The 25,489-nt window shown below is 39.6% G+C and overlaps 3 protein-coding genes across 11 annotated transcripts; all 3 read right to left on the bottom strand.

The window, feature by feature from the left end:
* Window positions 1-2,057: 2,057 nt before the first annotated feature.
* On the bottom strand, window positions 2,058-5,948 carry smtna (smoothelin a). 4 transcript variants are annotated; one of them, XM_077498072.1, is made up of 10 exons: window positions 5,502-5,948; window positions 5,337-5,397; window positions 4,953-5,104; window positions 4,543-4,661; window positions 4,258-4,333; window positions 4,080-4,196; window positions 3,949-3,979; window positions 2,693-2,807; window positions 2,467-2,618; window positions 2,058-2,375 (listed from the first exon to the last, which is right to left on the bottom strand). In XM_077498072.1, exons 4-10 carry the CDS (start codon window positions 4,636-4,638, stop codon window positions 2,228-2,230), a joined length of 735 nt encoding a protein of 244 aa, XP_077354198.1. In that variant the 5' UTR covers window positions 4,639-4,661; window positions 4,953-5,104; window positions 5,337-5,397; window positions 5,502-5,948; the 3' UTR covers window positions 2,058-2,227. The 4 variants fall into 4 exon arrangements, with proteins under 4 accessions (XP_077354198.1, XP_077354197.1, XP_077354200.1 ...); XM_077498071.1 differs by having other exon boundaries at window positions 4,953-5,060; XM_077498074.1 differs by having other exon boundaries at window positions 5,683-5,948.
* A 478-nt stretch (window positions 5,949-6,426) lies between these two features.
* Window positions 6,427-12,574, bottom strand: slc35e4 (solute carrier family 35 member E4). Of its 2 annotated transcripts, none has more exons than XM_077498029.1 (3): window positions 12,217-12,574; window positions 9,873-10,483; window positions 6,427-8,752 (listed from the first exon to the last, which is right to left on the bottom strand). In XM_077498029.1, exons 1-3 carry the CDS (start codon window positions 12,267-12,269, stop codon window positions 8,247-8,249), a joined length of 1,170 nt encoding a protein of 389 aa, XP_077354155.1. In that variant the 5' UTR covers window positions 12,270-12,574; the 3' UTR covers window positions 6,427-8,246. The 2 variants fall into 2 exon arrangements, with proteins under 2 accessions (XP_077354155.1, XP_077354156.1); XM_077498030.1 differs by lacking the exon at window positions 12,217-12,574 and adding an exon at window positions 11,467-11,739.
* Window positions 12,575-12,954: 380 nt separating this feature from the next.
* osbp2a (oxysterol binding protein 2a) lies at window positions 12,955-24,865 on the bottom strand. Of its 5 annotated transcripts, none has more exons than XM_077496859.1 (14): window positions 24,357-24,865; window positions 23,894-24,099; window positions 19,731-19,987; window positions 19,458-19,626; window positions 18,246-18,357; window positions 18,099-18,165; window positions 17,874-18,011; window positions 17,550-17,795; window positions 16,353-16,473; window positions 15,494-15,597; window positions 15,295-15,390; window positions 15,044-15,228; window positions 14,743-14,963; window positions 12,955-14,274 (listed from the first exon to the last, which is right to left on the bottom strand). In XM_077496859.1, exons 1-14 carry the CDS (start codon window positions 24,515-24,517, stop codon window positions 14,132-14,134), a joined length of 2,226 nt encoding a protein of 741 aa, XP_077352985.1. In that variant the 5' UTR covers window positions 24,518-24,865; the 3' UTR covers window positions 12,955-14,131. The 5 variants fall into 5 exon arrangements, with proteins under 5 accessions (XP_077352985.1, XP_077352987.1, XP_077352988.1 ...); XM_077496861.1 differs by having other exon boundaries at window positions 18,246-18,354; XM_077496862.1 differs by having other exon boundaries at window positions 18,246-18,354; window positions 19,731-19,984; window positions 24,357-24,863.
* Window positions 24,866-25,489: the final 624 nt, after the last annotated feature.

The raw sequence follows: 25,489 nt of genomic DNA, 5'->3' as shown, positions 1-25,489 counted from the left end.
CCGTTCGCCATTTTGGTTTGCTGTGCTTACACATACTTTTTTCCTCCCCGCATAGTGACTTTCTATCCGTCGTTATGGCCCCAAAAGTCAAGGCACACTCTCCCGACGGCCGCGCTTCGAAGAAAAGGAAAGCCATCACCATGGAGGTGAAGTTAGACATCGTGAAGCGCTCCAAACGGGGAGAAACGCCGACAAACATCGGCCGCGTGCTCGACTTAAGCCGCTCTACCGTCGCTACTATCATTAAGGACCAAGATCGCATCCTGGAGCACGTGAAGGCGTCGCCGCACATGAAATCGACCATAATAAGCAAGCAGAACTGCGGGCTGATGATGGAGATGGAAAGACTACTGGTGCTTTGGCTGGAGGAGCAGCACCAGCGGCGTCAACCTGTGAGCCTCCTGCTGATCCAACAAGAGGCGAAGCGGCTCTTCGAGACGTTGAAAAGTCAAAAAGGAGAAAGCAGTGAGGGGAAATCGTTCGTGGCCAGTAGAGGTTGGTTTATGCGATTTAAAGCTCGCGCCAATTTGCACAACATGAAGGTGGAAGGTGACGCAGCGAGTGGCGACAACGAAGGAGGGACTGATTTCCCCACAGCCTTGGCGGAGGTAATCAAAGTGGGGGTGGACAAATGCTGCGCCCAACAAGCGTTGTGGAAGTCTCGGTCAAGCACCAAGCACGAGACGGAAGCAAGTCAGGACGAGGAGCAGGAAACGTCGACCCCAGAGCACAAGAGGAGGTTCACATGCAAGAGCTTGTCGGCTGGGTTCTTGCTGATCGAGGAAGGCTTGGCCAAGTTCCAGGCCGAGGACCCCGACGCGGCCAGGTACGCGAGGGTCTTCAAGGGGGTCATGGAAAACCTGCGGTGTTACAAGGACATTTTGGAGGAGGAGAAGAGGATCTCCTTCCAGTCAAACCTGGAGCGGTTCTTCAAGATGGTCGAGCGGCCCATACCGGATCCCATATCGGATCCTGTACCAGATTCCATGCCCTCAACATCAACTGCTTCGTTACCTCCTGCAGCCTCTTCATCTCCTACAAAAAAGTAGACAGGCCTGAAAGTTTCTGTACACTCTATCTCATCATTTTTTTTATTTATAAATACCTCCTTCAGTATCTCCAGCGCCTTCTTTATGAGCCTTTCCAGCATCTTCATCTTCTCTACCTCTTCCTCCCTCCGAGCTCAAATACTCACGTGAGTGGGCATGCCAACCACATGAGTAAAGGTAAGGAACTGAATTTGATTTTAAAGTGACAGTGTGTAATCTTTAGTGTCATCTAGTGGTTAAAGGGATACTTGACCCCATTGAACAATTTTCAGCAGTGAAAAGTTAATATTTTGTTTATAGTTAATGTGGTAACTTCATTATTTTTTATGTATAATACCTTTAAAAAGTGATTTTTCTACGTGATGTCGACTGATGATGACATCACCTGTGCTGAGGAAGTATTTAACGACCAATCATGGCTCACCTGTTTTCTGGGTTTGGTCAGCAAACTGAGCCATGATTGGTCGTTACCTACTTCCTCAGCACAGGTGATGTCATCAAACAGTTGACATACTTTTTAAAGTTATTAATTGTACATGAAAAATACTGAAGTTATCACATTAAATATAGACAAAATATTAACTTTTTACTGCTGAATATGGCTCAATGAGTAAAGTATCCCTTTAAACTAATAATTCATTCATTTAGAAACCCACTATTGATTTCAATAATAAAAACATGTTCTATCACATCAACGTACATTTTTTCTTTGTCTAATAATATGATGGTAATTTTTGGCGAAAAAATTTACCTTATTGCCATCCGATTAACTTAAAAAATATATATATTTATAATACATTACCAATAAAATACATTTCCCTTTTTAAAAGCCCTCACTCCACAAGATAATTGCTCTAGATATTCTTTTGAAGACGTGATAATTGGAGCTTTGTTGACTTATCGGAAATTAGAATTATTAATGTGTACTCCACTTCATGTACAAACTCTGGTTAGCACGTCATTGAATTGGAACTCGGTGATAAGTCATTAATTAGAATACCTCTCTGACACTGTCAATCCAAAGTGCACTTTATTAGATTTGTAAGGGAAGCGTTTGCATTCTCATATCTCATTAGACTGTGTGGGTGTACCTAATGAAGTGCTGCTGCGTTGAAATGTTTAAAAACGGACCGAGCGGGACTCCTTGACTTGATGCTAATGTCCGTAATAGCCAGACCCTAAGCTCGCTTTTTGGTTTTGACCAGGCCTTTTTCCACCAGGCAGCGGTAGAACTCCTGGATGTACGTGTAAACGCACTTCCAGTCGGGCTCCGGCATCCGGACCAAGTCGTCGGGGTCCAGCAGCGGAGGGCAGCCGGCCAGCCTCCTGCAGTCGGAGAAGCATCCGACGCCAAAGGCAAAAGAAATCAGAGGGTGCAAAAAAAAAAGCGAAGCGGACGTTGGAACAACGTGCTCACTCTGCGGTGCCGAACGCCAGCTGGAAGTTGTCCCTGTGCTTGTGAGGGTTCAGGGTGGAGTACTCAAAGGCGTCGGGGAAGAAGCGGTGCACCAAAGCGCAGAAGGCGATGCCGTCCTTCCAGCTGGAGGAGAAGTTGTGGATGTCCACCCCCTTAAAAGAGCGCAGACAATTGCCGTGACAAAAGACAGAGCGGAGCAAGACGAGGACAGAGGCGACGTGTTGACCTCATATGGCTCCGTTTTGGCCTTGCACCAGTCCAGAAGCATTTGCTTGACGTTTTTAGCATTGGGTGCTGCAGAGGGGGGGCATTTCTGGGCGGCTTGAGCGGGACTCGCCTTACTGAGAAGTCGAGATAGAAGAGTGCACATTGACTAACAAAGCAAATCCACATTTCCTCTTAATTATGACTATCAGTAGCCTACGCTAATGTAATAGTAGACTATCCAGCATTTTCAGAATGCATACAAATGCGGGTTATGTCATGACCGTAGGAACAGAACGTCGGTGTGAAGTGAGGTCTCCCTGGACACACACAGGAGGAATTTAAGTGCTACTTGTGGACATTAACGTACATTATTAAACATTTTCTCAATGTGGTTGACCATATTTTACATGACCAGAATGTTATACTTTTTTTTTTTTTTTTTACTTATAAAATAAATGATTTATTTCCTCATACAGTAGTCTGTCTTTGAATTTATACGGTCTACCAATGGTAATTTTTGTATTTGGTTAGAGGTGAAAGAAGTATTTTTTTATTTTTTTATAATAGAAATTGACATAACCTGAAGGGAAAAAAATGTGACTACAGTGTTCCTTCGTTTTCCACATGGGTTTGGTTCCAAAAAATACATGCAATAAGATGAAATCCAAAGTAGATAGCTTTGATGTTTTACATTTATTATAAATGTTTTAAGGCTCAAAACCCCCCCACCATACAGTTTCTATACTTTTCTCATTTAGGCATATTACATTTTCTTACATTTCTCTATTGTTTAAACATTCACAATGTTCAACCTTTATAAATGTTATAAAATGGGTGCATTACAAAAAAAGAATGCAAAATTGCAGTAAAAAGTTTTTCCTCAAAATAGTCACCACCATCCTAATGTGATGTTGTGCCCCAAATTGCAAGTTTTTTTTTTTTTTTTAATAATAAAAAAAAAAAAAAAAAAAAAAAAAAAGCTAAAATAGATGCCATTTACGGAAGCGTATTGCATTCACTTGAGGAAAAAAAAAATAAATGTTTTTCTGACTAATTTTTTGGGGGGAGCTTTATTTTTTTTTTAGTATTTTTTTTTGTTTTTCTGATTTTTTTTTTCCGTTTTACTGAATTTTTTTTCAATATTATTTTTCCCAAAAATTATTCAGAGAAACAGAAAGAGATAAACGGATTTCGCCCCCTAATAATAGCCCTTAAAAAGTGTTGTTAAAAGATGACATGAGAGAATTAATGGTGCCTTTGCATCATATGACTCACCCGCCTGTTGTCATGGAGGAGGCCGACCGACCTAACAAAAAAAAAAGCATAAAAAAAAAAGCATAAAAAAAAATCAAATCTTGCAAAAATTTCTGCAACAATACTACAAAGCATCTTGGAAGATAAATCACTGTTTGTTGTCGGCAGCTGGTTGATGGGTGCCCTCGCTGTGCCAGGTGCGCCTCCTTTGCTCAGGCCCTGCTGCCTCAGGTCCTGCTGCCGGGACCCTCGCTCCTGCTCCCGCTTGTCTTGACGAGGAGATTCGGACGTTGCGTCACATATGTTATGTTTACGCGGAGTTGACCTCACCTCGCTTCTTCTTCAGCAGGTCCCTCAAGGCAGCACGGATGAGTCGGCGCTCTTCAAATTCTACAGCATTGTCCAACTGAAAAAAATAAAAAAAAATAAAAATGATTTAAAAATGTGAGTTCTTAAATTTGTATATAAATTTTAATCATTTGCTTTTTACCTTTTTTCTTCAAATGAGCTGTTATTTTTTTGTATGGCGTGCAGGAATATATAACATATAGTGACATTCAAATGGGTGTGCCTAATGTAAAAGTCTGTCCGAGAATTGCACACGTACTCGCTCACCATCTTGTTGAGAACGTCCTCATCGTCGATGGCGGCGAGTTGCTCGCTGGTCACGCTCGCAGTTGGTCTGTGGTCATCTTGAGGCGTCCTCTCCATCGCCGAAGACGGATTATAATGTTCTAATGTATGAAAGAAATGGCGTTGGGATACAAATCGGACATTCCCGGCATCCCCCTTCTGTCTTCAGCCTGTGTTAGTACAAAGAATGTAAACTGAGAGGAAACATGCAGAAGTGGCTCTCGGCGTCACTGCAGCGACTGGCCCAGTGTTTGGAAAACACGTACAAATATAGTAATGCAGCAGAGCGAGGGCCGGAATCAGATAAGGGAGTCCAGGGAAAGCCCTAATAAAGCAATGGGTGCGAGAATAATGACATTAGAGCGTATAAACTCCATGCATGAGGTTCTCACCTGATCTCTTGAGATCTTTGGAGGGCTTTCATTCACCGCTTTCTTCTGACTTGGGAATTGCTCTTCACTAGGATGCATGTTTGGAAGGAGGATGCTCACACAAACCACCTGAAAAGCACCATCCGTCTCACTCATCTTCCTCTGGATTCTGCCTGTTAAAACAGTTGACCCCCCCCCCCCCCCTTGTATCATATTGTATGTCACGGTTATGTCTCTAGCAATCTTTAGGTACTTTAGTATCAGTTTATGCACACTTGAGCAACCACATTACAGTTGATCATTTCTAATCTCATTCTCAAAAAATGTATACCACTTTCCTATAACTGAAGTAAGAAATGACCACTGTAAATCAAACCAAACTCAATGAAAAAAAATACTACTCACCCCAAGATGGCGGCCAGACACCTTCTTCTGTCACGTTAATTAAATCATTCTTTCAGCTAACCTTAGTGGTGAAAAAATAAACATACATTTTGGTTGAACAGCAAATTAAACAAATTTTAGTTTTGTTTCATTTTAACAGTATTTTTATTGAGTGGTATAACTAACCCTGCCTTCAAGTGCTATGGGAAAGATGGACGGTGCCACTCAGAAACTCCTAATTACGACCGAGTTCTGTTCATGTGATTTTGTTGTGGAGCAAAATTGTGTGCTACGTAATTCTAAAACAGCCTGCTGACGTTAACGCCCTTATAATGGTTAATATTTCTTGCCATGCTGCCATTCTTGCCTTGTGCGTTCTCCGCCATGTTGAAACTTGAAAAGTTCTCTCAACTTGGAAATTCGGGTATCAAAATAAATTTCCAGTTCTCCAGGAGAAAATACGACGAGGGGGCGTTCACATGCAATTTTCTACTCGACATGTGGTATTTACCATAATTACGATACCACATGAAGGCAGCATAATATTTAACGTTTAGTTTTACACATAGCTAAAACAAGCGAGTGGATGATACTTGGATTACAAACACCTGAGACTGAACAGACGTTAACGAAAATAGTTTGGTAAATAAAAATAAAACTTCCTCACCCTTTGTCGACACCTAAAGGAGAAGGAAAAAATAGCATCTTATCACATTGCTCATAAGCCGTCAGACACGTTAGGTCACATAAATGTCTAGCTTTATGGTTATGACACTTACTACTATCATTCAAGCTTTGATGGTGACATCAGACAAAAAGCAACAACAAAATATTACATGCGTGTGCAGTTTTGTTAAGGCTTCATTTCCAGGGTTAGTGTTCCACTTTTGGGACATTCCTAGTGTTACTGGCCCCTTGTGGTTTTAGTTTGTTTACAATGTCACTGCATGTAGTTTTACATTTAGCTAAAACAAGTAATCTGGATTATTATTATTTTTATTCATCTAATATTTATTAAATAAATACCTAGCCAAGTGGACCCCCCCCCCCCACCACCACCACCACCAAAAAAACAAAACAAAAACAAAAACCATTCAAACTGAGTTTTTTTTGTACCAGTTTCTTTATTTCTAATGAAGAAACAAACAAAATGGCAAACCTCTCTTCTAAACAACATCTCTCAATAAGGCCTGATGCATTCTGAAACCAGTTGCCCCACCATTCGGGACAATAAAAAAATACATCATGTAAATAATAATAAAGCAAGTACCTACAACCAGCGGCTCTGAACCGCAACAGTGCACTATTAGTGTAACCCAAAGATGAATATGCGTGCTTGTAACATGTCACTACGCAGCTGTACTTTCATTTTCTCAGTGGCGTGCAACAAAAGCTGCTTGAGGTATTCAATAGTCTTGAACAAGTCGATTGATAAGCCTGAAACTTTTTTTTTTTGTTCAAACCATCTAGGGAATTAAAATGTATTTAAACAGTTTACGTATGGATGAGGCATCTTAAACATATGTGCCTCTCAAATTAGAATATGGTAGAAAAGTGAATTCACTTTCGTTCATTTCAAATATAGTGAAACTCATCTTATTTTTTTTTTTTAGATGGAAGGCATTTAATAATACCTCTCAGAAGGCCAATTCTTAATTTATTTTCACATAGCGAAACCCCATTGAACTACATTATGTGAAAATCAATTTTGTGCATAAATGAACAGGCGTACATTTCAGTTTAGTTCCAATTTTGACGGATAGGGGGCAGTCCGCACCATGTACAAATTGTTTGCGTTGCATTACGTACACGCAACTATTCAGACTGTCATTTAGTCAGTTAGTATTAAGAGTTAAAAGAAATAAAATATGACAAGATTGGCTTTGACGTCCCTCTGGTGCGTAACCAGTTTGACATCGCAGTGCAATATCACAAACACAAACAAAAGTAAACATTACGCACGCACACGTGCGCTTACATGTGGAGAAGGAATCTCCACCAAGTGGAGCTCTTTTTTTTTTTTTTTCCCCCCCTTCAGGAGAATCTGCATTCAGCATTCCGTCCGACAACAACAGCAACGCGAACGCTTGTGCAAGACAACATTTCAAAAGCCAGTGAGTGCTATGAACATTAAAAAATAAATACGTTTCAAATAAGAGGATGGAGGCAAAATGAACGTTAAATAAAATGTCCTTAAACTATATTTTAAAGAGGCATTGTCACTGTCCAGCAGAAGTCTAGTTTGGACGATGTGTCCAAATAGAAAACAATGTCCTCTGTGTAGTCAAAGTGACATTAGCTTGGGTTCTATATGGAAGCTTTGATGTAAGCTCCTCATTCTTCTAATTACTCTAAAAATTATTCACTCCTATCGAGAAATAATACATCTTTGTTCATCCATTTATGTCAGCATTTTAATACAAATACTTTGTGAAATATTTTTGTTTGATATTGTGCCTTGAGATTTTTCTAAATATAAAATATACGCCTTGGCTTAAATTTACTATATTAAACACATGCTTGTTGTGTTTGAAGGTAAGTTGTTTATCACTTGCCACAAACTGCGTCTTAATAAATTTACTGGAAGAAAAAAAAAAAAAAGCTGCCAAAATCCTAATTCAGATAAAAAACAATGACGTCGTGTAACAGTACCAGTGCGGAAGCGACCTGTGGGTGGGGGAGTAGGTAGGAGTGGTAACTGTTCAGGATAAAATTAAATAAATAAAACAAAGGCCACCACTTCCAGTCAGTAGAATTGGCACATTTATCCCACACCTCCTCTTCTTTTTTTTTTTTTTTTTTAATCCATTATCAGTTATTATTCCCAAAAAATGTGAAAATAGTGGTTGATTCCTGTACTCTGCCTGGCACATCATCATCATCGAGGATCACCTTATAAGGTCAGCTGCTCTCCACTACTTCAGCAAAACTTCACTCGCTCTTGTGCTCTTTGTCCTGCTCTGTTCTTTGCCGGGGACACCTCACCTCAGCCGCATCCATTTTGTTCTCGCCTCGCGCCGCCGCCTCCATTTTGGCCCGGCGCGTGTCCATGTAGCCGACGATCAGCTCCGAGTTCTGGTAGATGAGCATGCCGGACAGCGTGAGCGCGATGCCGGCGCAGCTGAGCGAGGACAGCTGGCTGCCGAAGAGCAGCTGCGAGAGCAGGAGGTTGCCCACCACGCTCAGGTTGCCCAGGATGTGGAGGGTGACGGCCGACGTCAGCGTGATGACGCAGCTGCTGGCCAGGTTGTACAGGACCGAGCCCAGGCAGCTGAGCAGGATGAAGACCCACAGGCGCCGGTCGTAGTGCAGGGGCGACTCCAGCAGGGCCCAGTTCTCCAGCGCCAGGGCCGCCACGGCCAGGATGCAGAAGCTGGGGATGGACATCAGGTAGAGCAGGAACACCGAGTTGATCTTCTCCTCCTGGAGGAGGATGCCTGAGGGGAAGCCATAGTTTGCTTGTGAACAGAAAACGATGACGTCATGTCATTATGCTCCCTTCCACTTGTTTTTGCAGTCGCCATGTTACAGGAACCAATTTGACATCATACACATAAACCAGATAATAAAGAAATCCACGGATAATAATAGACATGCTCTCCTATGGCTATGTTGCCTATTTGTGACATCATATTGCACACGAGCTCGTGTTCAAAGAAGATGGATGCATCATGGCGACGTGGCCATTGCCAGTGTGTGCTTGCTTTATTTACTGTCTCCCCAAAATGTTACCCTCGCAAGTTTTTTTATTGCATTTTTTTTTTTTTTTTAACATGACTGTTTAGTTTTGACAAAATGAGTTTCAGGTTGTCTTTGAAGCAGAGATAATAAAATTCAGCGTCATGGTGCTTTACACAATGTTTACATGTATTTGTACATGTTAGAGTAGGACTCTAAAGAATATCTGTATTTAGGGCTGCTTGATTATGGGGAAAAATAATAATCACGATTATTTTGGCAATAATTGAAATCACGATTATTCAAACGTTTTGGTTTTTTTTTTAAACAAAGCAACAAATATTTATTACACATTTAAAAATATTAAGACCAATTTAAAAAAAAAATTGAAACACTATAATTATGTAAGTTCCTTTTGGACCAAACATAATTATTACTAATAATAATAAAAATAATAATAATAATATTTATTGACTTATTTATTTTATTTATGTTGGCAAAAACTTGTATGTGCACTGTGCAGTAGGATGAACAAAATGTTTAAATGTAAAAAAAAAATATTAAGACAACTAAAATTCTTTGAAACACTATAATTAACAAAATTTATTAAATTAGTTACTTTAAAAATTAAAAAAAAGGTGCAAATGTATAAATTTAAACAACTCAAAAATGAGTACAGTATTAATCTATTTTTACAATTATGCTGACCTTAAAATAATAACTAGTATTACCCCACTCTTGCTCATGTAAGTGCTTGGTGGCCCAGATTAAAAAAATGAAATGATCCATACTTTGTACATCCCTGACAAAGTTCAATAGCTCTCTTGAATTGAATAGCTGGAGACATATAAAATATGTCAAAAATAAAATAAAACTTACTCTGTTGAATGGATTTGACGCCCCTGAACATGGTGGCTGCGATGACAAACAGGCAGCCGGTCTGGTTGTACTCGACCTCCCCCATGATGCTGAAGGAGGCCCCAAGGCAGATTGGCATCATGGCCGTGTACTTGAGGATGTGATGCTGCTTGCCCAGGATCAGCGTGGAGATGGCCAGAGTGAAGAGCGGCGTGGTGGTGTAGATCATTTGCGCGAAGGACAGCTGCACATAGTTGAGACCCATGTTCCCGAAGGCGATGCTGGCGCAAAACGTAAGACTCAGCAGGAAGACTTTACATTTAGCCCCGGGGGTCAAGTCCTGCTCCACGGGACCATTGTGGTCGATCACCCGCAGTTTGATCAAGCCGTAGTCCACCACGATGGCCGTCAGCATGTGCAAGGCCGACAGCAGCAGGGGGTACCTGAAGTTGTATACGGCAAAGATCCATTTGTTGAGGCTGGAAATGGTGGTGCCGGTCACTAGCCAAATAATGACTGCAGAGAGCAGGTGGAGCGTCTCGGTGGGGGGTCTCCTCCTGCCTTCCGGTTGCGCGCTCGCCTCGTACTTGGAGAAGCCATCGGCGTGGATCATGATGGGATCATTGTGCTCGCTGTTGAGGAAGTGCAAATACAACACATTAACAGATTATGGAAGTTTGACTTTTAACTCATTTGCTGCTGTGGATAGTGGTATTTAACCATTGAAATCCAATTATTTACTGCCACCAATGCGTGTGGCAGGCGTGGAAGCGGCCCACCCAGTTCAAGCTTCTACATAACTACAATGACAATCTCAAACGCCAGTAGATAGAAGGGTTGCATCACTTTGGATTTATAATTCTGTACTTCCAAAAGCATATGTTGGGCTTTATTATCTCCTAAATGGTTCATCTGGCTTTAGTATTACTACCAAAAACCAAAGAAGATGGAGGACGGTTGAGTGCCATTATACGACTCAAAACAAAATTGAAAAAGTTCAGACATCTGTTCTAAATTATAATTCATGACCATTGTCTTTTTAAGGGATATAAGCAAGGTATCTTATTGATTTTTTTTTTAATTAAATTTTGAGAGAACTGAGAATGCAGTACTGCCATCTTCTCTTCTGCACCTGCCCACGTGCTTCTATTTTGCTGACGCGTCCTATTACGTAACAACATGCCTGGTTGTGCTGTGCTGCGTTACATCCAACTAAAACACACGAGAAGCAGAAATGACTGGAAATATTGCGCTAAGGTTCCTAAATTGCTTCTCGACCCGACTTGACCAAACTCTGCCTGTGACACACCAGAACGGAAAAGAACGCAGATGACGTAATGGGAGGAATGACACCGAATGACCGTACAAACTCCGTAGTTGAATCATGTTTATTACCAACAAAGCTTGCAGAAGTCTTCCAGAATAACATTTCAACAACAGCTGATTAGTAAATATTAGATGGCTTTTAACGTAAAAAGCTTACAGCGAAACCTTTCATCCCACAATTATTCACGCCGCTTCAAATGCACGTGGTTTGATACACCGCGTGTTAAACGCTAAATATGTATATAAAACACAACAGTAGTTTGTTGACTATAAAACTCTGAACGCTTACCTATTTGACCTTTTCAAGGTGCCGGGCTCCCCTCGCTCGTATTGTCATGCTAACGTTAGCGCGTGGCTAGCTAACAGTCTATCAAAAACAGTTTAGCCTTTCACTTCCGGGTTCGTGACGACGGCTATCACATTCTCTCGTTCCAGCGCGTGCCCCCCAAAACGTACAAATTCCGCCAGCTCGTTGTTTTGTCCCAATATCTCAACCTGCTGACTGACTGCATTGAGGCGGACTCAAAAACGTCAACTGCGTTGCATGTTTTTTTTTGTTTTTTTTGTTTTGGTGTTCTTAAAGGTGCAGCGTATCATTTTGAAGCCAGGGTGCAGGTCAAAGGCAAACCCAGTGATGGAGTCTTCTAGGTCAGTTTATAGCAAAGATTTAGAAAATTAAATGATCAACTATCAACGGATTAAGCACTTTCTTGTGTTTTTAAGCGCCCAAATTAAGACAAAACAATACTAAACTTTTGCCAGATTTTCCTCAAAAGTCAAATAGTTTTCAGATAAGATCAAAAGACTGCTAGCCAAGTAACCACTTTATAAAGGCCAGACTGGGAACCAAACATCAATCGAGTTTGATTCCTGCATTTTCTCACTGTATGCTTTGTCCTTGCGTAAAACTTAATGGTAGCCAACTACAAGACTAACTTCAGCTCCGTTTCGCGCTATGCAAAAAGCAATTAAAGTCAGTTACCCAGTCCCCCATGTTAACTACGTGTATGAATTTCCACCATTTTTTAAATCAACTTACCTGTTCAAATGCAAATTATTTCGAACTACTAGACAATCTCCCTCACGTGCCATCTTCTCAACTGACACTTCATTTAACTACTGTGGTAGAGAAGGCCAACATCATCACCCTGTTTTCTTATTTTCTCTCCCTTGGACAAAGGAGATGAAAGGGTTTGTTTGTGATGTCATGTGAAAAGAGTGATGGAGTCTTCAAATAACCAATACTCCTCTCACATTAAGTTTCTGCAGGTACTATAAACTCGATCCCCTGTTGCACACAAAACTGTTACGGCATAAAAAGGTATATAGCTTCCTTCTCCATTCTGCATAAAGGGATATTTCACTTATATAGTCCATTATAGCGATAAAAAGTTATTTAGTCTATAATTAATTTTATACTTTCATTATTTTTCATGTACAATTAGTACGTTTAACAACACATTTTGCAACTTGCTGTCGACTGAAAATGACATCACAAGGGCTCAATTAACCAATCACAGCTCAGGTTGTGAATGTCACATGACCAAACCTAGAAAACAGGTGAGCTGTGATTGGCTACCTGAGCCCTTGTGATGTCATTTTCACTCGACAGCAAGTTGCAAAATGTGTTTTTAAAGGTACTTATTTGTACGTGAAAAGTATCAAATTAATTAGAGACAAAATATTAACTTTTTATTGCTGTGGGCTAAATAAGTGAAGTATCCCTTTAATTAAGCAAGGCAGTAACACCGCATTGAGAGCAAACACCACCACAGCGACAACTTTTTGTTTTTATTTAAGCTAGAAAAAAAAAAAAAAAGGAAACATTTTCAAGGTCGTCGGGCACAAATGGTGAGTTCACACGTTCCAGTAAAAGTCCACTCACAGTTAGGTGAAAGAGCTTCACACCACTTTTTTTTTTTTTTAAACAGGCGCTCAATTCAAGCGCCCCGAAAAACCATGCATAGCTATCAGTACTGTACATGTATTGTGTCAAAAGCTTGGTATTTGGGTAACTTGCAGGTAAACTTCACTGTTGTGCTTTATCCGAACAACACATAGCCTAAAAAGTCAAAGAATAATCTAACCCAATATCTCTTGATATTTAAATATTCGGGTTATTCAAGTAAATATGGCAATTTTGAACGACGTGATTCTACTTCTACTATAGACAGGCAAAAGTCAACCAGCGACTCATATACAGTATTTGTACAATAAACAGCTTACTAGTCATATTTTTTTTACTGTCCATACTAAAGTGGAGTTGTGCTCAAAACCTTTTGTACTTGTGCTGCTTTTTTAGCCTATTTTTTTCTGCTTAAGATTATTTTTTAATTAATATATAAATTAGCATTCAGAACAAAGTAGATAATTTTTGTGCAGCATAAAAACACATTTTACTCAACTGCCCAGACCCCCACCCCCCACCCCAAAGTAAGCATTTTACTTATTGCAGATGTCTCTTAACAGTAATAACAAGACAGAAACAACTATCATTTGTTAACGGGTCCAACAAGGCCCACAAGTTTACACCTTCCTGTTAAAATTCACACCCTTATAGTAAATGTAAATACAGTATATTTATTTACAAGTTAAATTGTATACATCTCATGTGATGGAGGATGATTGTTCTCCAGGAACAATCACTTTACTAGTTTATTCACTTTTAAAACGAGAAAAAAGTCAAAGTATTCTACTATTAACATAGCTATTATTGTTTCAAAAGCATTTACTTGTAAAGCAGCTTTCTTCCATTCAGGCAGCTCCAGAATGTAAAAACGTAAGTGACGCGGAGTGTTGTGGTCCTTTAAAGGCCTGTTGTTGCTTTTCAGAAGAAGCAAGCGTCAAGAAGCGTGTCGTTCCAGTTTCCAGAACTACAAGTATGTTTTGGCTTTAAATCTGACCGTAGACAGGAATCCATGATGTCTGTGTGACAGCCGCCGGTTCCATTTGTTCTAGAAGATTTCGGGGCACATGCTCCAGTCTTGCCTCTCTTTGGCTTCCCAGTAGCCTCCCCTGTAGATGTAGCTGATTTCTTTTGTGGTTTCGTCCGTTTTCTTCTTGAACCACAGGGGCTGGTACACCTCCATTTCTTGCCCTGCAGACACACAGACACACTCTTCATGTGTTATATTTAACTCAAGAGTCACCAATGGTGCCTGCGGGTACAAGTTAGCCCCAAGGACCACATGAGTAGCTTGTGGGTCGGTTTAAATAAAAAATAGCTGACCATTGAAATTTTCTAGGAAAATAAAAAGATTTATATTTGAAATTGTGAACAGTGGCAGGTTTATGAAAATTAAGTGCTGTATATTTATATTTTGTGAGTGGAAGATTGCTGAGCACGTGTGGTCAGGTTTGCAATCATTTCTTAACAAAAAACAGGCGACCTCAGCAGACTGGCTCGAACCATTCTGCTGCGTTATATGTTGTGGTTCTTCAAATAGCCAGTCTATGTGAATGTGAGTGGGAACAGAGCAAAGCATTCTTCATTGCAAGCAGAAGCAGTTTTTCATTGCAGCAAATGTATGATAACTTATTATTTACAATTATTCCTACAACTCACCTTCCTCCTGGGCCTGCATGGTTTGGACCTCCCTCCTCTTCCTCTCTAGCCGCTGACACTCCTCCAGACGCTGCTTCTGGGTGTTTGCTTCATCCCACAGGCCCGCCTCCATCAGTCGCTGGTCAGGTCGCATGCGGCTGTCGGTGGGCGCGACCCCCTCCTCCGGCTCATTCAGGGTCAAAGCCAAGGCGGAGAAATAATGCATGTTCTCTGCATTGTCCCTGAGGGAGCGAAAGTGAAGATAAAGTGAGAGTGAGTGGCACGCTGCAGAGAAGGTGTTCACGAGTTTGAAAGAGCGTACGGGAGAGGGTATTTCTTCCATAGAAGTTTGGGCTGAAGAGTTTGATAAACTGTCTTTTGTTTGCCTTCCGAGCCTCCGCTTCCTTGACTGCTATCCACTATTTTGGCACTTTCCATCTTTTCATCCCACGTTCCTGATAGGATGTAATGCGCCGCGCCGTCCCCGTCTTCCACCACACCCGTCACCTGGAAAAGAAAATCACTCGCAGTTACAGTTACAAGTTTTACTCGAATACGGCGGTGCTGTCATACTTTGCGCGGGACGTCTCTGGAGAAGTAGCTGTAGGGCGAGAATTTAAGATGGCAGGTATCCTTGGTAGTGGTGTTTACAACGTCGATGTCTCCGGACTGTCGGTTACAAGAACGTGAGAGAATTATGTTTTGTGTGAGTTTTTCACATTTCAAAAGTGTCTTAGTCTTAATAATTCCCCAAATATGCAAAAAACCCAACCTGATCAATCCAGAGTTTCCCCACAATAATATTGTGGACCGTTGAGGTCACTTTGCTCCACACGTAGTGGGTCCCGCTCGAGTGGAACTTTAGGTGAATCTTTCCTATTTAGGAAGGAAGAACGTGGAGATATGATCAGAAGCAAATAGAGTAGTTTTTTTTTTTGAAAATATTGGGTCATCAAACACTTAAACCACCAATCTGAGAATTTTTTTTTTCTTTTTTTTTCTGACACTAAAATTGAGTCATGATTTACTAGTGACCAACCAAATACAATTTTAACAGTCTGGGAAGTGCATATTTTTATTATTATATTATGATTATTATTTTATTTTATATGTATCATTATTATTATTACATGTGCACAGTATACTACTTTGTCACAGTTAAATTTTAATTATAATTTCATCAAGTTACCAATTAACATTTTTAAATTAAAGTAATTAAATTATAAATATTATCAATTAAAATTGTTAAATCAAAATGATTAAATTATTAACAATCAAACACCATATGTAATGGTTTCTGTTTATAATTTTGGCAGCCTTCCCAAGTCAACATCTCATCATTAAATTTCCTGAAAAAAAAAAAAAAAAAAAAGATATAATGGATTTATTACAACTGTTATATTTATATTTAAAAATATTGAAATATTGTTCGATAAAACACAAATGAATAAAAATATATCTTTTGTAAATCATATATTGATAATGCAAATGCGTTTTAAACATATTTTATGATTTAGCTTTTTAATTTTCTCCTGCTGTCCTGTAAATCTGTTTATGACAACTTGCGTTCACGGATCATATCTGACCTTGTGGTGGAAGATATTAAAAGACATGCCACTCATGCTTCTTACCTAGTGGCATGACAGAGATGTACTTCCCACGGAACTTGCTGTCAATGGTGATGTGTTGCCATAGGGTCCATCCCCGCTGTGAGGTGACGTGGTGGGCTGCAGCTGGTGGGTGATGACTCACCTGGGAAGACATCATACAGGGTGATTGAAAAGCAAAATATAAAAGAAAATATTAAAACCATAGGACTGGGTTCTAAAAATCGAATAATTGATATCGAAGCGATTGTCCTTTTCGAGCCTGATATCTTATTGCACTCTAAGACTATTCTGAATCTTTTTAGTTTATATTTACAATTGTTGACTTAAAATTATGAAAATTTTTCATCTTATCCTTGCTGATGTCAATGTTTGTCTTTTTAACCAGTTGCCGACTGCAAAATTTAATGTTTGTGGAGTTTTTTTTTTGTTTGTTTTTTAAATCTTGTTCTTGATATTTAAGAAAAATTGATGTTCCATTCGCTCCCATGCATTTTCACCGAAGCAATCCCGTTCGCTCCCGGCTGTTTTACTGTATTTTGACTTATTTTGCAAGGCCCACAGAATATTATGTTCTATTGCTATAAAAACATGGAACCTATCAAAAGAAAGATTAAAGTCTCTTCTTTCATCAGGAAAAAAAAAAAAAGTATATTTCTATCCGTTTCCGTTTTGCAGCATTAGCATTAGAAGAGAGCTAAGTTTAATCCATTTTCACAAGTCTATTTAGAATTGTGAGCAATTGAGCTTTTTTTCAACATGGCCCTGGTTGATCTCCTTTGCTCTGTCGCCACCTGCTGGCCGTTTGTGTAATAACTACCATTTCTGCAACCATTCTTTGCAGTTGAGAGGCTGCATCAAAGCCTTCTGTATGCTCTAGCATAAAAACAAAAAACAAAAAAACGTATAAATACGTCTTTGGGACACGTAAAACATAAGAAAAAACATATTTATACGTTTTTGGGAGCAAATGCCTTAATCAAATCGGAAAAAATTGAATCGAAACGAACTCTTGTGAATCGAAATTGAATAGATTTAGAATTGATACTCAGCCATATGTAGTAATAATAATAATAATAATAATAATAATAATAATAAATATTAAAGTGATCTGTTATTGATTTTTGAAAAATCAATTTGTGATCATTTAATCTGTCTATATTTTTAGCCACTGAGAGCTAGATTGGGCGAAGTAATTTTTTTTGTGGGCCTTTAACCCACCTGCTCACAAATGGAGCGGTAGCCGTATTCCTGCAGGCGGTCCAGCTCATAGGTCTCCCCCAGCAGAGGGTTGAAGGGTTTAGATGTGCGATGGACGGTGGTGGAGTAGGAGGATACGGAGAAGGCGGCCACCAAGCACATCTGCTCCAGGGACGAGTCGCAGCGAGCCGCCCGGTCCAGGAGCTCGCTGTACTCCACGTCCTCGGTCAGACGCTGCAGCATCGACAGCGGCTCGTTGAAATTGACCTGCCGCCAATCAGGAATGTAATCGAGTCAAATCCAATTACATTTATGCTTATGAATTGTATGTGATGATGCATTTACAGGCATGGGAATCTTTGATAGGTCTTTCCCAATACAGTTCTTCATGATGCTCCACAGGTTGAGGGAGTAATTGGGTTTGTCTGGAATTCGGCTGCGTCTTGTTCTGCGTAGCTGCATGTGGTTTGAATCTGAGGTGCCCTGAAAGAAATTGGAACAAGAGGCTGACATGTAGCTGTCTTCGCTGCTGTGTCGTACAGAAAAAAGGAAGCACGTAAAGAGACGTACATTCTCATGAAGGGTCCAGTCACTGGGGACTCCCCCACTCATCATACTCTGACTACTCCCTGAGCGCCTGAGAGGGAAAAAAAAGGGTCTTGGTGAAGAAGGACTGAAAGGCAAACAGATTCATTTAGTATTGGCACAAAATCTCACCTGTGCTTTGTTTCCGCATTCACGGTTATGAATGAAGGCGCGTCCTCCATGGCGTCGAAGAATTCATCATTCTCGTCGCTCTCGTCCACCTCGCGAGATATCTGAACACCTGCTGAGAAATACGGGACGTCACAACACAAGCTATTTTCTCTCATATTGTAATAACTGAATTACAAAAAATGTCGCGTGAATCATGTATTAACACAGTTTAATCACACTATTAATTTTGACCGCTGATGATCCGTTAGCTTGACAGTGGAAAAAGGTAGCATAATTTGTGTTTGAGCAATAACCATAACTACATGGATTAAAGTAAAGCATTTAATAAATGTTTGCATATGACAATATTTGTCCATGTCAACCTATTAGGGTTATTTCTTTCTCATTTTAAATTATGTAAGTAATTACTGATAAGAAAAAGAGGAGGATGGGAGTGTGCAGTGGATCAAAAAAATGTTGAAAACGTCCTAATAACATTAAATGCCGAAAGAATTAAGACATAACAGGTGCTCTTCAAATTTGATGGGCATAAAATGTTGATAAAAGGCCATTTTAATTCAGTGATATAATTGTGAGTAATCAAAATTCTAAAATGCGATTAGTCTGATTCAAAATGTAATAGTTTGAGAGCTCTAATTGTAATGTTACAAATACTGCATATTAACAGCATCTATAAGGAATTTATTCAGAAATATATGAAAAAAAATCACATTTTATTCTGCAGGAAATGGATTAGTTTTCTCCATGTGTAAACTGTGACGGTGACACATCGGAAAACTAAAATGAGGTGGAAAAAAATTCCAGGGATTTTTTTTTTTTTGTGCCATTACTAGAATAAAGTGTAATTGTACATCCACTACAGTAGGTGGCAGTGGCACGCTCATTGTCAGAGTATGTACAGAGAGTAGTTTCTTGACAATGTTATGCAGATGTGTGCTTCGAACAAATTTTAGAAGAGAAGCACTGGCTTAGAGGAAACAAATTTGAGGGTCAAAGGTCAGACTAGCCGTGTTTTTGCCACGCCTCCAATCCGTTAAACAGGAAAAAGTCACTAAGCACACAATTGGACGATGCTTCCTGAAGAAATTTATCTTTTATATAATTGTTAAATTTGGTAGGGGCGTGTCACTCTTCTGCCATATCAATGGCGACACAGGTTCATTTCTTTGAATATATTCGACTCGAGTTACATTTTCGTGAATAATGTCTCACCTGTGTACGATGTGGGCTTCTCCCTCCAGGCCGTCTCCAGGCTGTTGTGCTGTTTGGCTAGCTGCTCAATGGTGGTCTCCAAATAGTGACGCTGCTCCTGCTCATGCTGCAGGGTTTTCTGCCACCTCCGGTTCTGAGACTGTGCTACATCCAGGAAGTCACGACAAGCCTGAGGTGAGAACACAATACAGGTCAGACAATGTGGCCCCTCCCCCTCCAGCTCAGAGCGATCATTGCACCTTATAATGAGGAGGGCTGCGAGCTCACACTCACATTGATCATCGCATTGGAGGTGATGCGGAAGAGGGCGGCTCGCTCATTCACCGTCTTCAGCTTGTCCGTGCCGTCGGCGCACCCGCGGAGATCCTCGAATTCGCTGAGGGAACGCTGAAGGGCGGCGCCATGCTTTCCGATCAGCTCGTTACAGGTGCTCAGATCATCCAGCTTGCTGGCCAACGTCTTCAGCGCGCCTTGGCTTAAAACGCGGGCGTCATGCGGGCCGGGACTTTCTTCGTCTCCTGAGTCATCTGCTCAGAGACACCAAAAAAGATTTTATCCATCAATTTTCTACAGTTAGCATTCAGTGCCATTTAAGGCTATAGACATCAAAGATCAATTTGAACTCATTTGCTCCCAAAAACGTATAGAAACGTTTTAATTTTAATCTTGCTATAGTACCAAAAACGTATTATTATTATTATTTTTTTAATGTTAGAGCATACAGAAGGCTTTGATGCAGCCTATGACCTGTAGAGGTGGCTTAAAGCAATGGTAGTTATTACAAAACGCGGCCAGAAAGTGGCAGCAGAGTATAAGAGATCAATCAGGGCCGTGTTGCAGCAAGTTTTTTTCCCCAGTGTTTTAAACAAATTTGTGAATAATGATGAAACTTGGCTATATTTTCATGCTAATTGCTGCAAAACGGAAAGAGATAGAAATATACTTTTTTTTTTCCTGCTGAAAGAAGAGACTTTAATCTTTCTTTTGGTAGGTTCCATGTTTTTACAGCAATAGAACACAATATTGTTTGGGCCTTGCAAAATTAGTCAAAATCCAGTAAAACAGCCGGAAGCGAAGGAGTGTGCTTCAGTGAAAATGGCTGGGAGTGAATGAGTTAATTAAAGGGGAAGTCAACAACAACAACAACAACAACAACAAATATTGATAATATGTTCTATGCAGCCCCACTAGTCTAAATACAGTATTGTGGTAAATATTGCATGAGTGGAATATGAGTTAAGCAGCAAAATCCAGCGTTTTTTGTCAATATCGGAAGGCGGCCATTTTTCCACTTCCTGTCGAGTGCCCTGAGCAACTATGATGTCATCTTCAGTCGACAGCAAGTGGCAAAATGGCCGCTCCCCTGAGATTAAAAACGGGTGGATTTTGCTTCATAACTAATATTCCACAAATGTAATATTAATCAAAATGTCATGTTTCGACTAGTGAGGTCACATGCAACATATTATTGTTAAGAAATGTTTAAGGTTGACTTCCTTTTTAACTGATATCAAGTGGATGCATTTGATATCTTTAAAACTTTATGTCCATTCATACTAAAAGTTAAGACTGTTTTCAGGATTTGCCACTTTAATGGCTGTTAAAAATGTTACATGAAAAAGTTAATTAAGGTTTTAATGATTTGAATGAAGCCTCTATTTGATCTCCTTTTGCTCGAGATGAGACTCATGGGACAAGCAAGGTACAGCCATGTTTACGGATGAACCCATCCCAGACTCTCCATCCTTTTACATGAGGGGGAAGCTGTGAATGAATACGGTTGCCCTGGAAACATAAGCCTGTGCAGCCAGGAGGCTTGACTATTTTTAGAAGTTGGGGGAGATGACGCAGTCCAATTTGTCGACACCCTTTCTATCTCGGACATTCTCCATCAGTCATGGGGATTTTCAAAGCAGGGCATGTCTGACGGACTGAATAAGGGAAAAGCACATGAACAAAATGGGAGAGGTTGAAAAAAAAAAACAACCTTAAAATGCCCCGAGTAGATTTCTGACCCATATAGAACAGGAAGAAGAAAAAAAACAAAAAACACTCAAACAGGAAGGTGTAGTGGAACATACATATCATTTGGATATAAGAACTTTGGAGAGGTGTCGAAGCTTCTGGATGTGATTGGTGACTCACGACTGAATGCAAGCACACCCACAGTTGATAGACGGCGCATCACCATGGACACGCGTGGGAGGACGGAATCAAAGTTCGAACAAGCTGAAAGTTTACTGTAGCATAACCACAGACAGCACAGCGAGCACATCTACACTCTCTAATGAAGTCGTTCCATCTTGAAATATGTATTTCTGCCAATGCACATATAAAGCTCACTTTTAATGGGTTATGGGGATTTTTTGAAAAGAATTTTTTTATTGTACACACAAGTACATCTCAAACATGTATGAAATGATTAAGTTAATTTATAATTTGTCAGTGGTTCAAGTCAACAAGCTAAACTAAACTAATATACATATATAACAGTCACAAAGTAAAATTATGTCATTTTTGAATATTCATTTTGAAAATAATATTGTAATGTCTTCAGGTGGTGAAGGTGGGGTTTTTGTTAGAGTTATCATCAAAATCATAAACAAAATTAAAAAAAATCTATTTCCACCTAGTTTGACTTTTTGAATTTAACTACTGAAATGAACACCTGTACTTCCTTCTAAGTGAACAACAATGTGATATTATTGTTTATTAACATAAGCAAGCAACTTTTCAGGGTAATTTTCATTTATTTGGAAAATAATTTTCATATAAAATTTCAAAATTAAAAGAAAACTATATATTGAGCCGCTTTAAGAGCTGAAATTCCCTATTCAGAGACAAATATAGCCCTATTGCCATCTATTCTATTCACTATTAAATTGTTTTGCCATTCAAAGACAACAAAAGAACCCAATTAATGCTAAAATGCTAACATGGGCAGAGTAAGTGGGAGCATTAATGTACTTTATTGTCAGCTTAATCAGTACAATAGAGACACTCTATGTATTTGCATTTAATAACCCTGAATCAAGTAATACTAAAATGTAAAAGTAAAATATTCACCTTGAAAAATGTAAAGTAATGTAATTTGATTGATACAGCTTTAAATAAATGACTTGTGTTTGCTAACTACTGCATACAAATGTCCATGAGTGCAAACAAAAACCAGCAAATCCACATGCATGGAAACACACATAGCTTCTATTTTAAAAGCCTTAATCTTTTCTGAGCAGTAAGCAATTAACTGGTTACTTACAAGGTGACTTTCATTGGAAGGTCTGCACTCATTCCACCCTATTGCCAGCTTGTGTGCCGAACAATATTTTTGAATGAAAATCTTCCTGCTCTCTCTCTCTTTCTCGCTCTCATTTTTCCTTTTTCTTTTTTTTTTTTTTTGCTTCCAGAAGGGGAGGAGGAGCCGAAAGCAAGGTCACTCATTCATTCTCGCTGTCGTCATAGTGGAGCACAGGAGGGAGGGGGGTGATTGTGTACGTCATCGTGGCACTTACACGACAGTAGCAGACGTGTATTAAATTGATTTTATAACACTAGATTACATGTCAGGGTCAAATAATTCCTATCAGGAAATGAATGATAATGTAGGTGGCGTTAAGGATGACATTATAGCATGTAGCCTGGTCTTGCTCCACATCACTTGAGAACGCCCTTGACTGCTTCTTTTTAAACAACACTACCCTCTTGTGTCCAGTCAACACACAAAATGCCTGCAGACCAGGTTTTGTGTTCATATTGTGGTTAAAATCAGTCAGAAATCTGAGGAAGCCTTTTCATAATATTTTGCTATCTAAAACTAAAATAAGATTTTATGAAAGGATTTTTTTTCACCCCCCCACTTGATTCATGAGAAAAGTGACTGTCTTAAAGGTCTCAATGTGTTCCTGTTTAACGGGTTCAGGTCAAAATAGTTCAATATTTGTAATGGTGTTCCTCAAGGCTCCATCATAAGCCCACTACTCTTTATTTATTATGCCTCTTCGCTTTGAGATGTGTTTTTATTCGTGTCCTTCTGTGACCACGTTCCAATTGAATGGAAAATCCGTTCAACAGTTTTTGTAATGGTTTGTTAAAAACAAAAATATCACACTACAATAATGCACCTTATAAAAACATACAGTAATGCCATTATTAAATATGAGATACATTATTAAGAATGTATGACAAGTTTTTGATTGTTTTTCCTGTTACTGTGTGTCTGGGATAGATATATTAACAAAAATATTTTTAAATAATTTAATAAATAATAATTTGACAGAAAAAGACAGACATGTTATTAAGATACCAGTGAACTGTAAATTGTGAATAATTCATAAATTATCTACTTCAAGAAATATATTTAGAGCTTAATGCTGACTAGGCTAATCTATCCACATCAAACAACACTGTCAACGCATTAAAACATAACATAGACCTACCAGAATGATGAATGAGAGCGTTGGCGTTGACTTTGGCCTGCTGCAGGGTGGACAACCAGTGCTGACACTCCGCTTCAGAGGTGGCCTTCAGGTGATAGCTCCGGCCTCCGTTGGTTATCAGCAAGTGGCACGCGTCGCCCAGCTCGATTTGAGCGGCCGCCAGGGGAATGGTGCCTCGGCAGGTGTGCCCCATCTCCCCTTGTGTTCTGGAGGGTTGGCAGAAAACAACACAAATAAGAGTTACATTTTAAATGGGCATGTAGGGGGCAATAAGGAAACACAAACAAACTTTGCTAGTGTTTTTAACTTAAAAAAATAAGTAATTTTACGGTGTTTAGTTGTGTTAATACCACAATGAACACGTTAAAACAATGTTTGTTTGTTTGTTTGTTTTAAGAAGACCAAGTGTCCCCCCGTGGAATAGTGACCTTCACACCGTCCCTGCCCGTTACCTTTACGGTACCTGTAATAGGACAGCAGGCCGTTGCTGAGGACAAACCATCGCCTCTGGTATCCCTTCAAGTAGTTGGTCCATTTAAACAGCCAGCCCTTGTGGGTGTCCAGACGCGGCAGCTGGATCCCCGGAAGAGTCGGGGAGGGTAAACTCCTCACCAGCTCATCCATGGGCTCCTCGGAGGAAAACGCCGCCAGGAACAGTTAGCTTCCTCGTCCAGATGAGCCCAGCGGGGCGGCCAAGCTAACAGGATGCTAACCGCGGCTAGCCTGCAGCTGGACAGCTAACTGTCAAATGATTCGCTGGTGCCAAGCATGTCGCCCGGGGAGGGGGAGATTATCTCACGCCATATGACTAAATTCCAGTTATGTCCCAAAGTACCTTTCCTTTTACCACTTTGACGACTAACGTTGTACAGTAATGAGCTCACGACGTTGCCATATAATAGTGGTAGCAGGTGTATGGCAGGACAAAAACAAGTGGAAAAGGAGATTGAAAATTGGCAACTGATACGCTAAGTAAAATGAGATGAAAAATACTCGTTTAATTTAATTATTATTTAATTAGTTTTAATTTATACTGCGACCTTTAAAGTAAATTAAACTTTTAGAGTGGTGATAGTATGAGATGGCAAAATAATATACCGGGTTTGTTTGCGACAGGTCAGTGCATTAACGTCCCACTTGTTCCGTTTTTATTCTTGTAAAGCAATAAAATAAAATAAAGATCCAGATTGTAAAAACAATTGTTTTCATACAATAATCTTAATACAAATATGAAATATTTTCACGTATTTAACTGGGACATTTCAGAATTCTAACAGCTAAAATTTTGCGTTTTCATTTAATACACAAGCATATTTATCACGAACTATTTTGTTTAAATGAATCCAAATATAATGGTGCATTGAGATATACTTAATTTATCCCGTCACCAAATCGTACAAGCACTTGAATCGCAAATCTTTTTTTTTTTCAAATTGAAATGATTGAAAATGCAATATATCAATTATAGTTCTCCAAAACACCAACATTCTCTTAAAAAAAAAAATCAAGATGTAGGCTATCTTAGTAAGAACAAATGCACTCAACAATATTGTACTAGTGTATTACAAAAAAAACAAAAACAAAAAAACAATAACA

The sequence above is a fragment of the Festucalex cinctus genome, chromosome 15 (assembly GCF_051991245.1).
Source record: "Festucalex cinctus isolate MCC-2025b chromosome 15, RoL_Fcin_1.0, whole genome shotgun sequence".
In the NCBI taxonomy this organism is placed as follows: domain Eukaryota; kingdom Metazoa; phylum Chordata; class Actinopteri; order Syngnathiformes; family Syngnathidae; genus Festucalex; species Festucalex cinctus.
The sequence above is the reverse complement of the archived record's forward strand: the minus strand, read 5'-3'. Positions and strand labels throughout refer to the sequence as shown.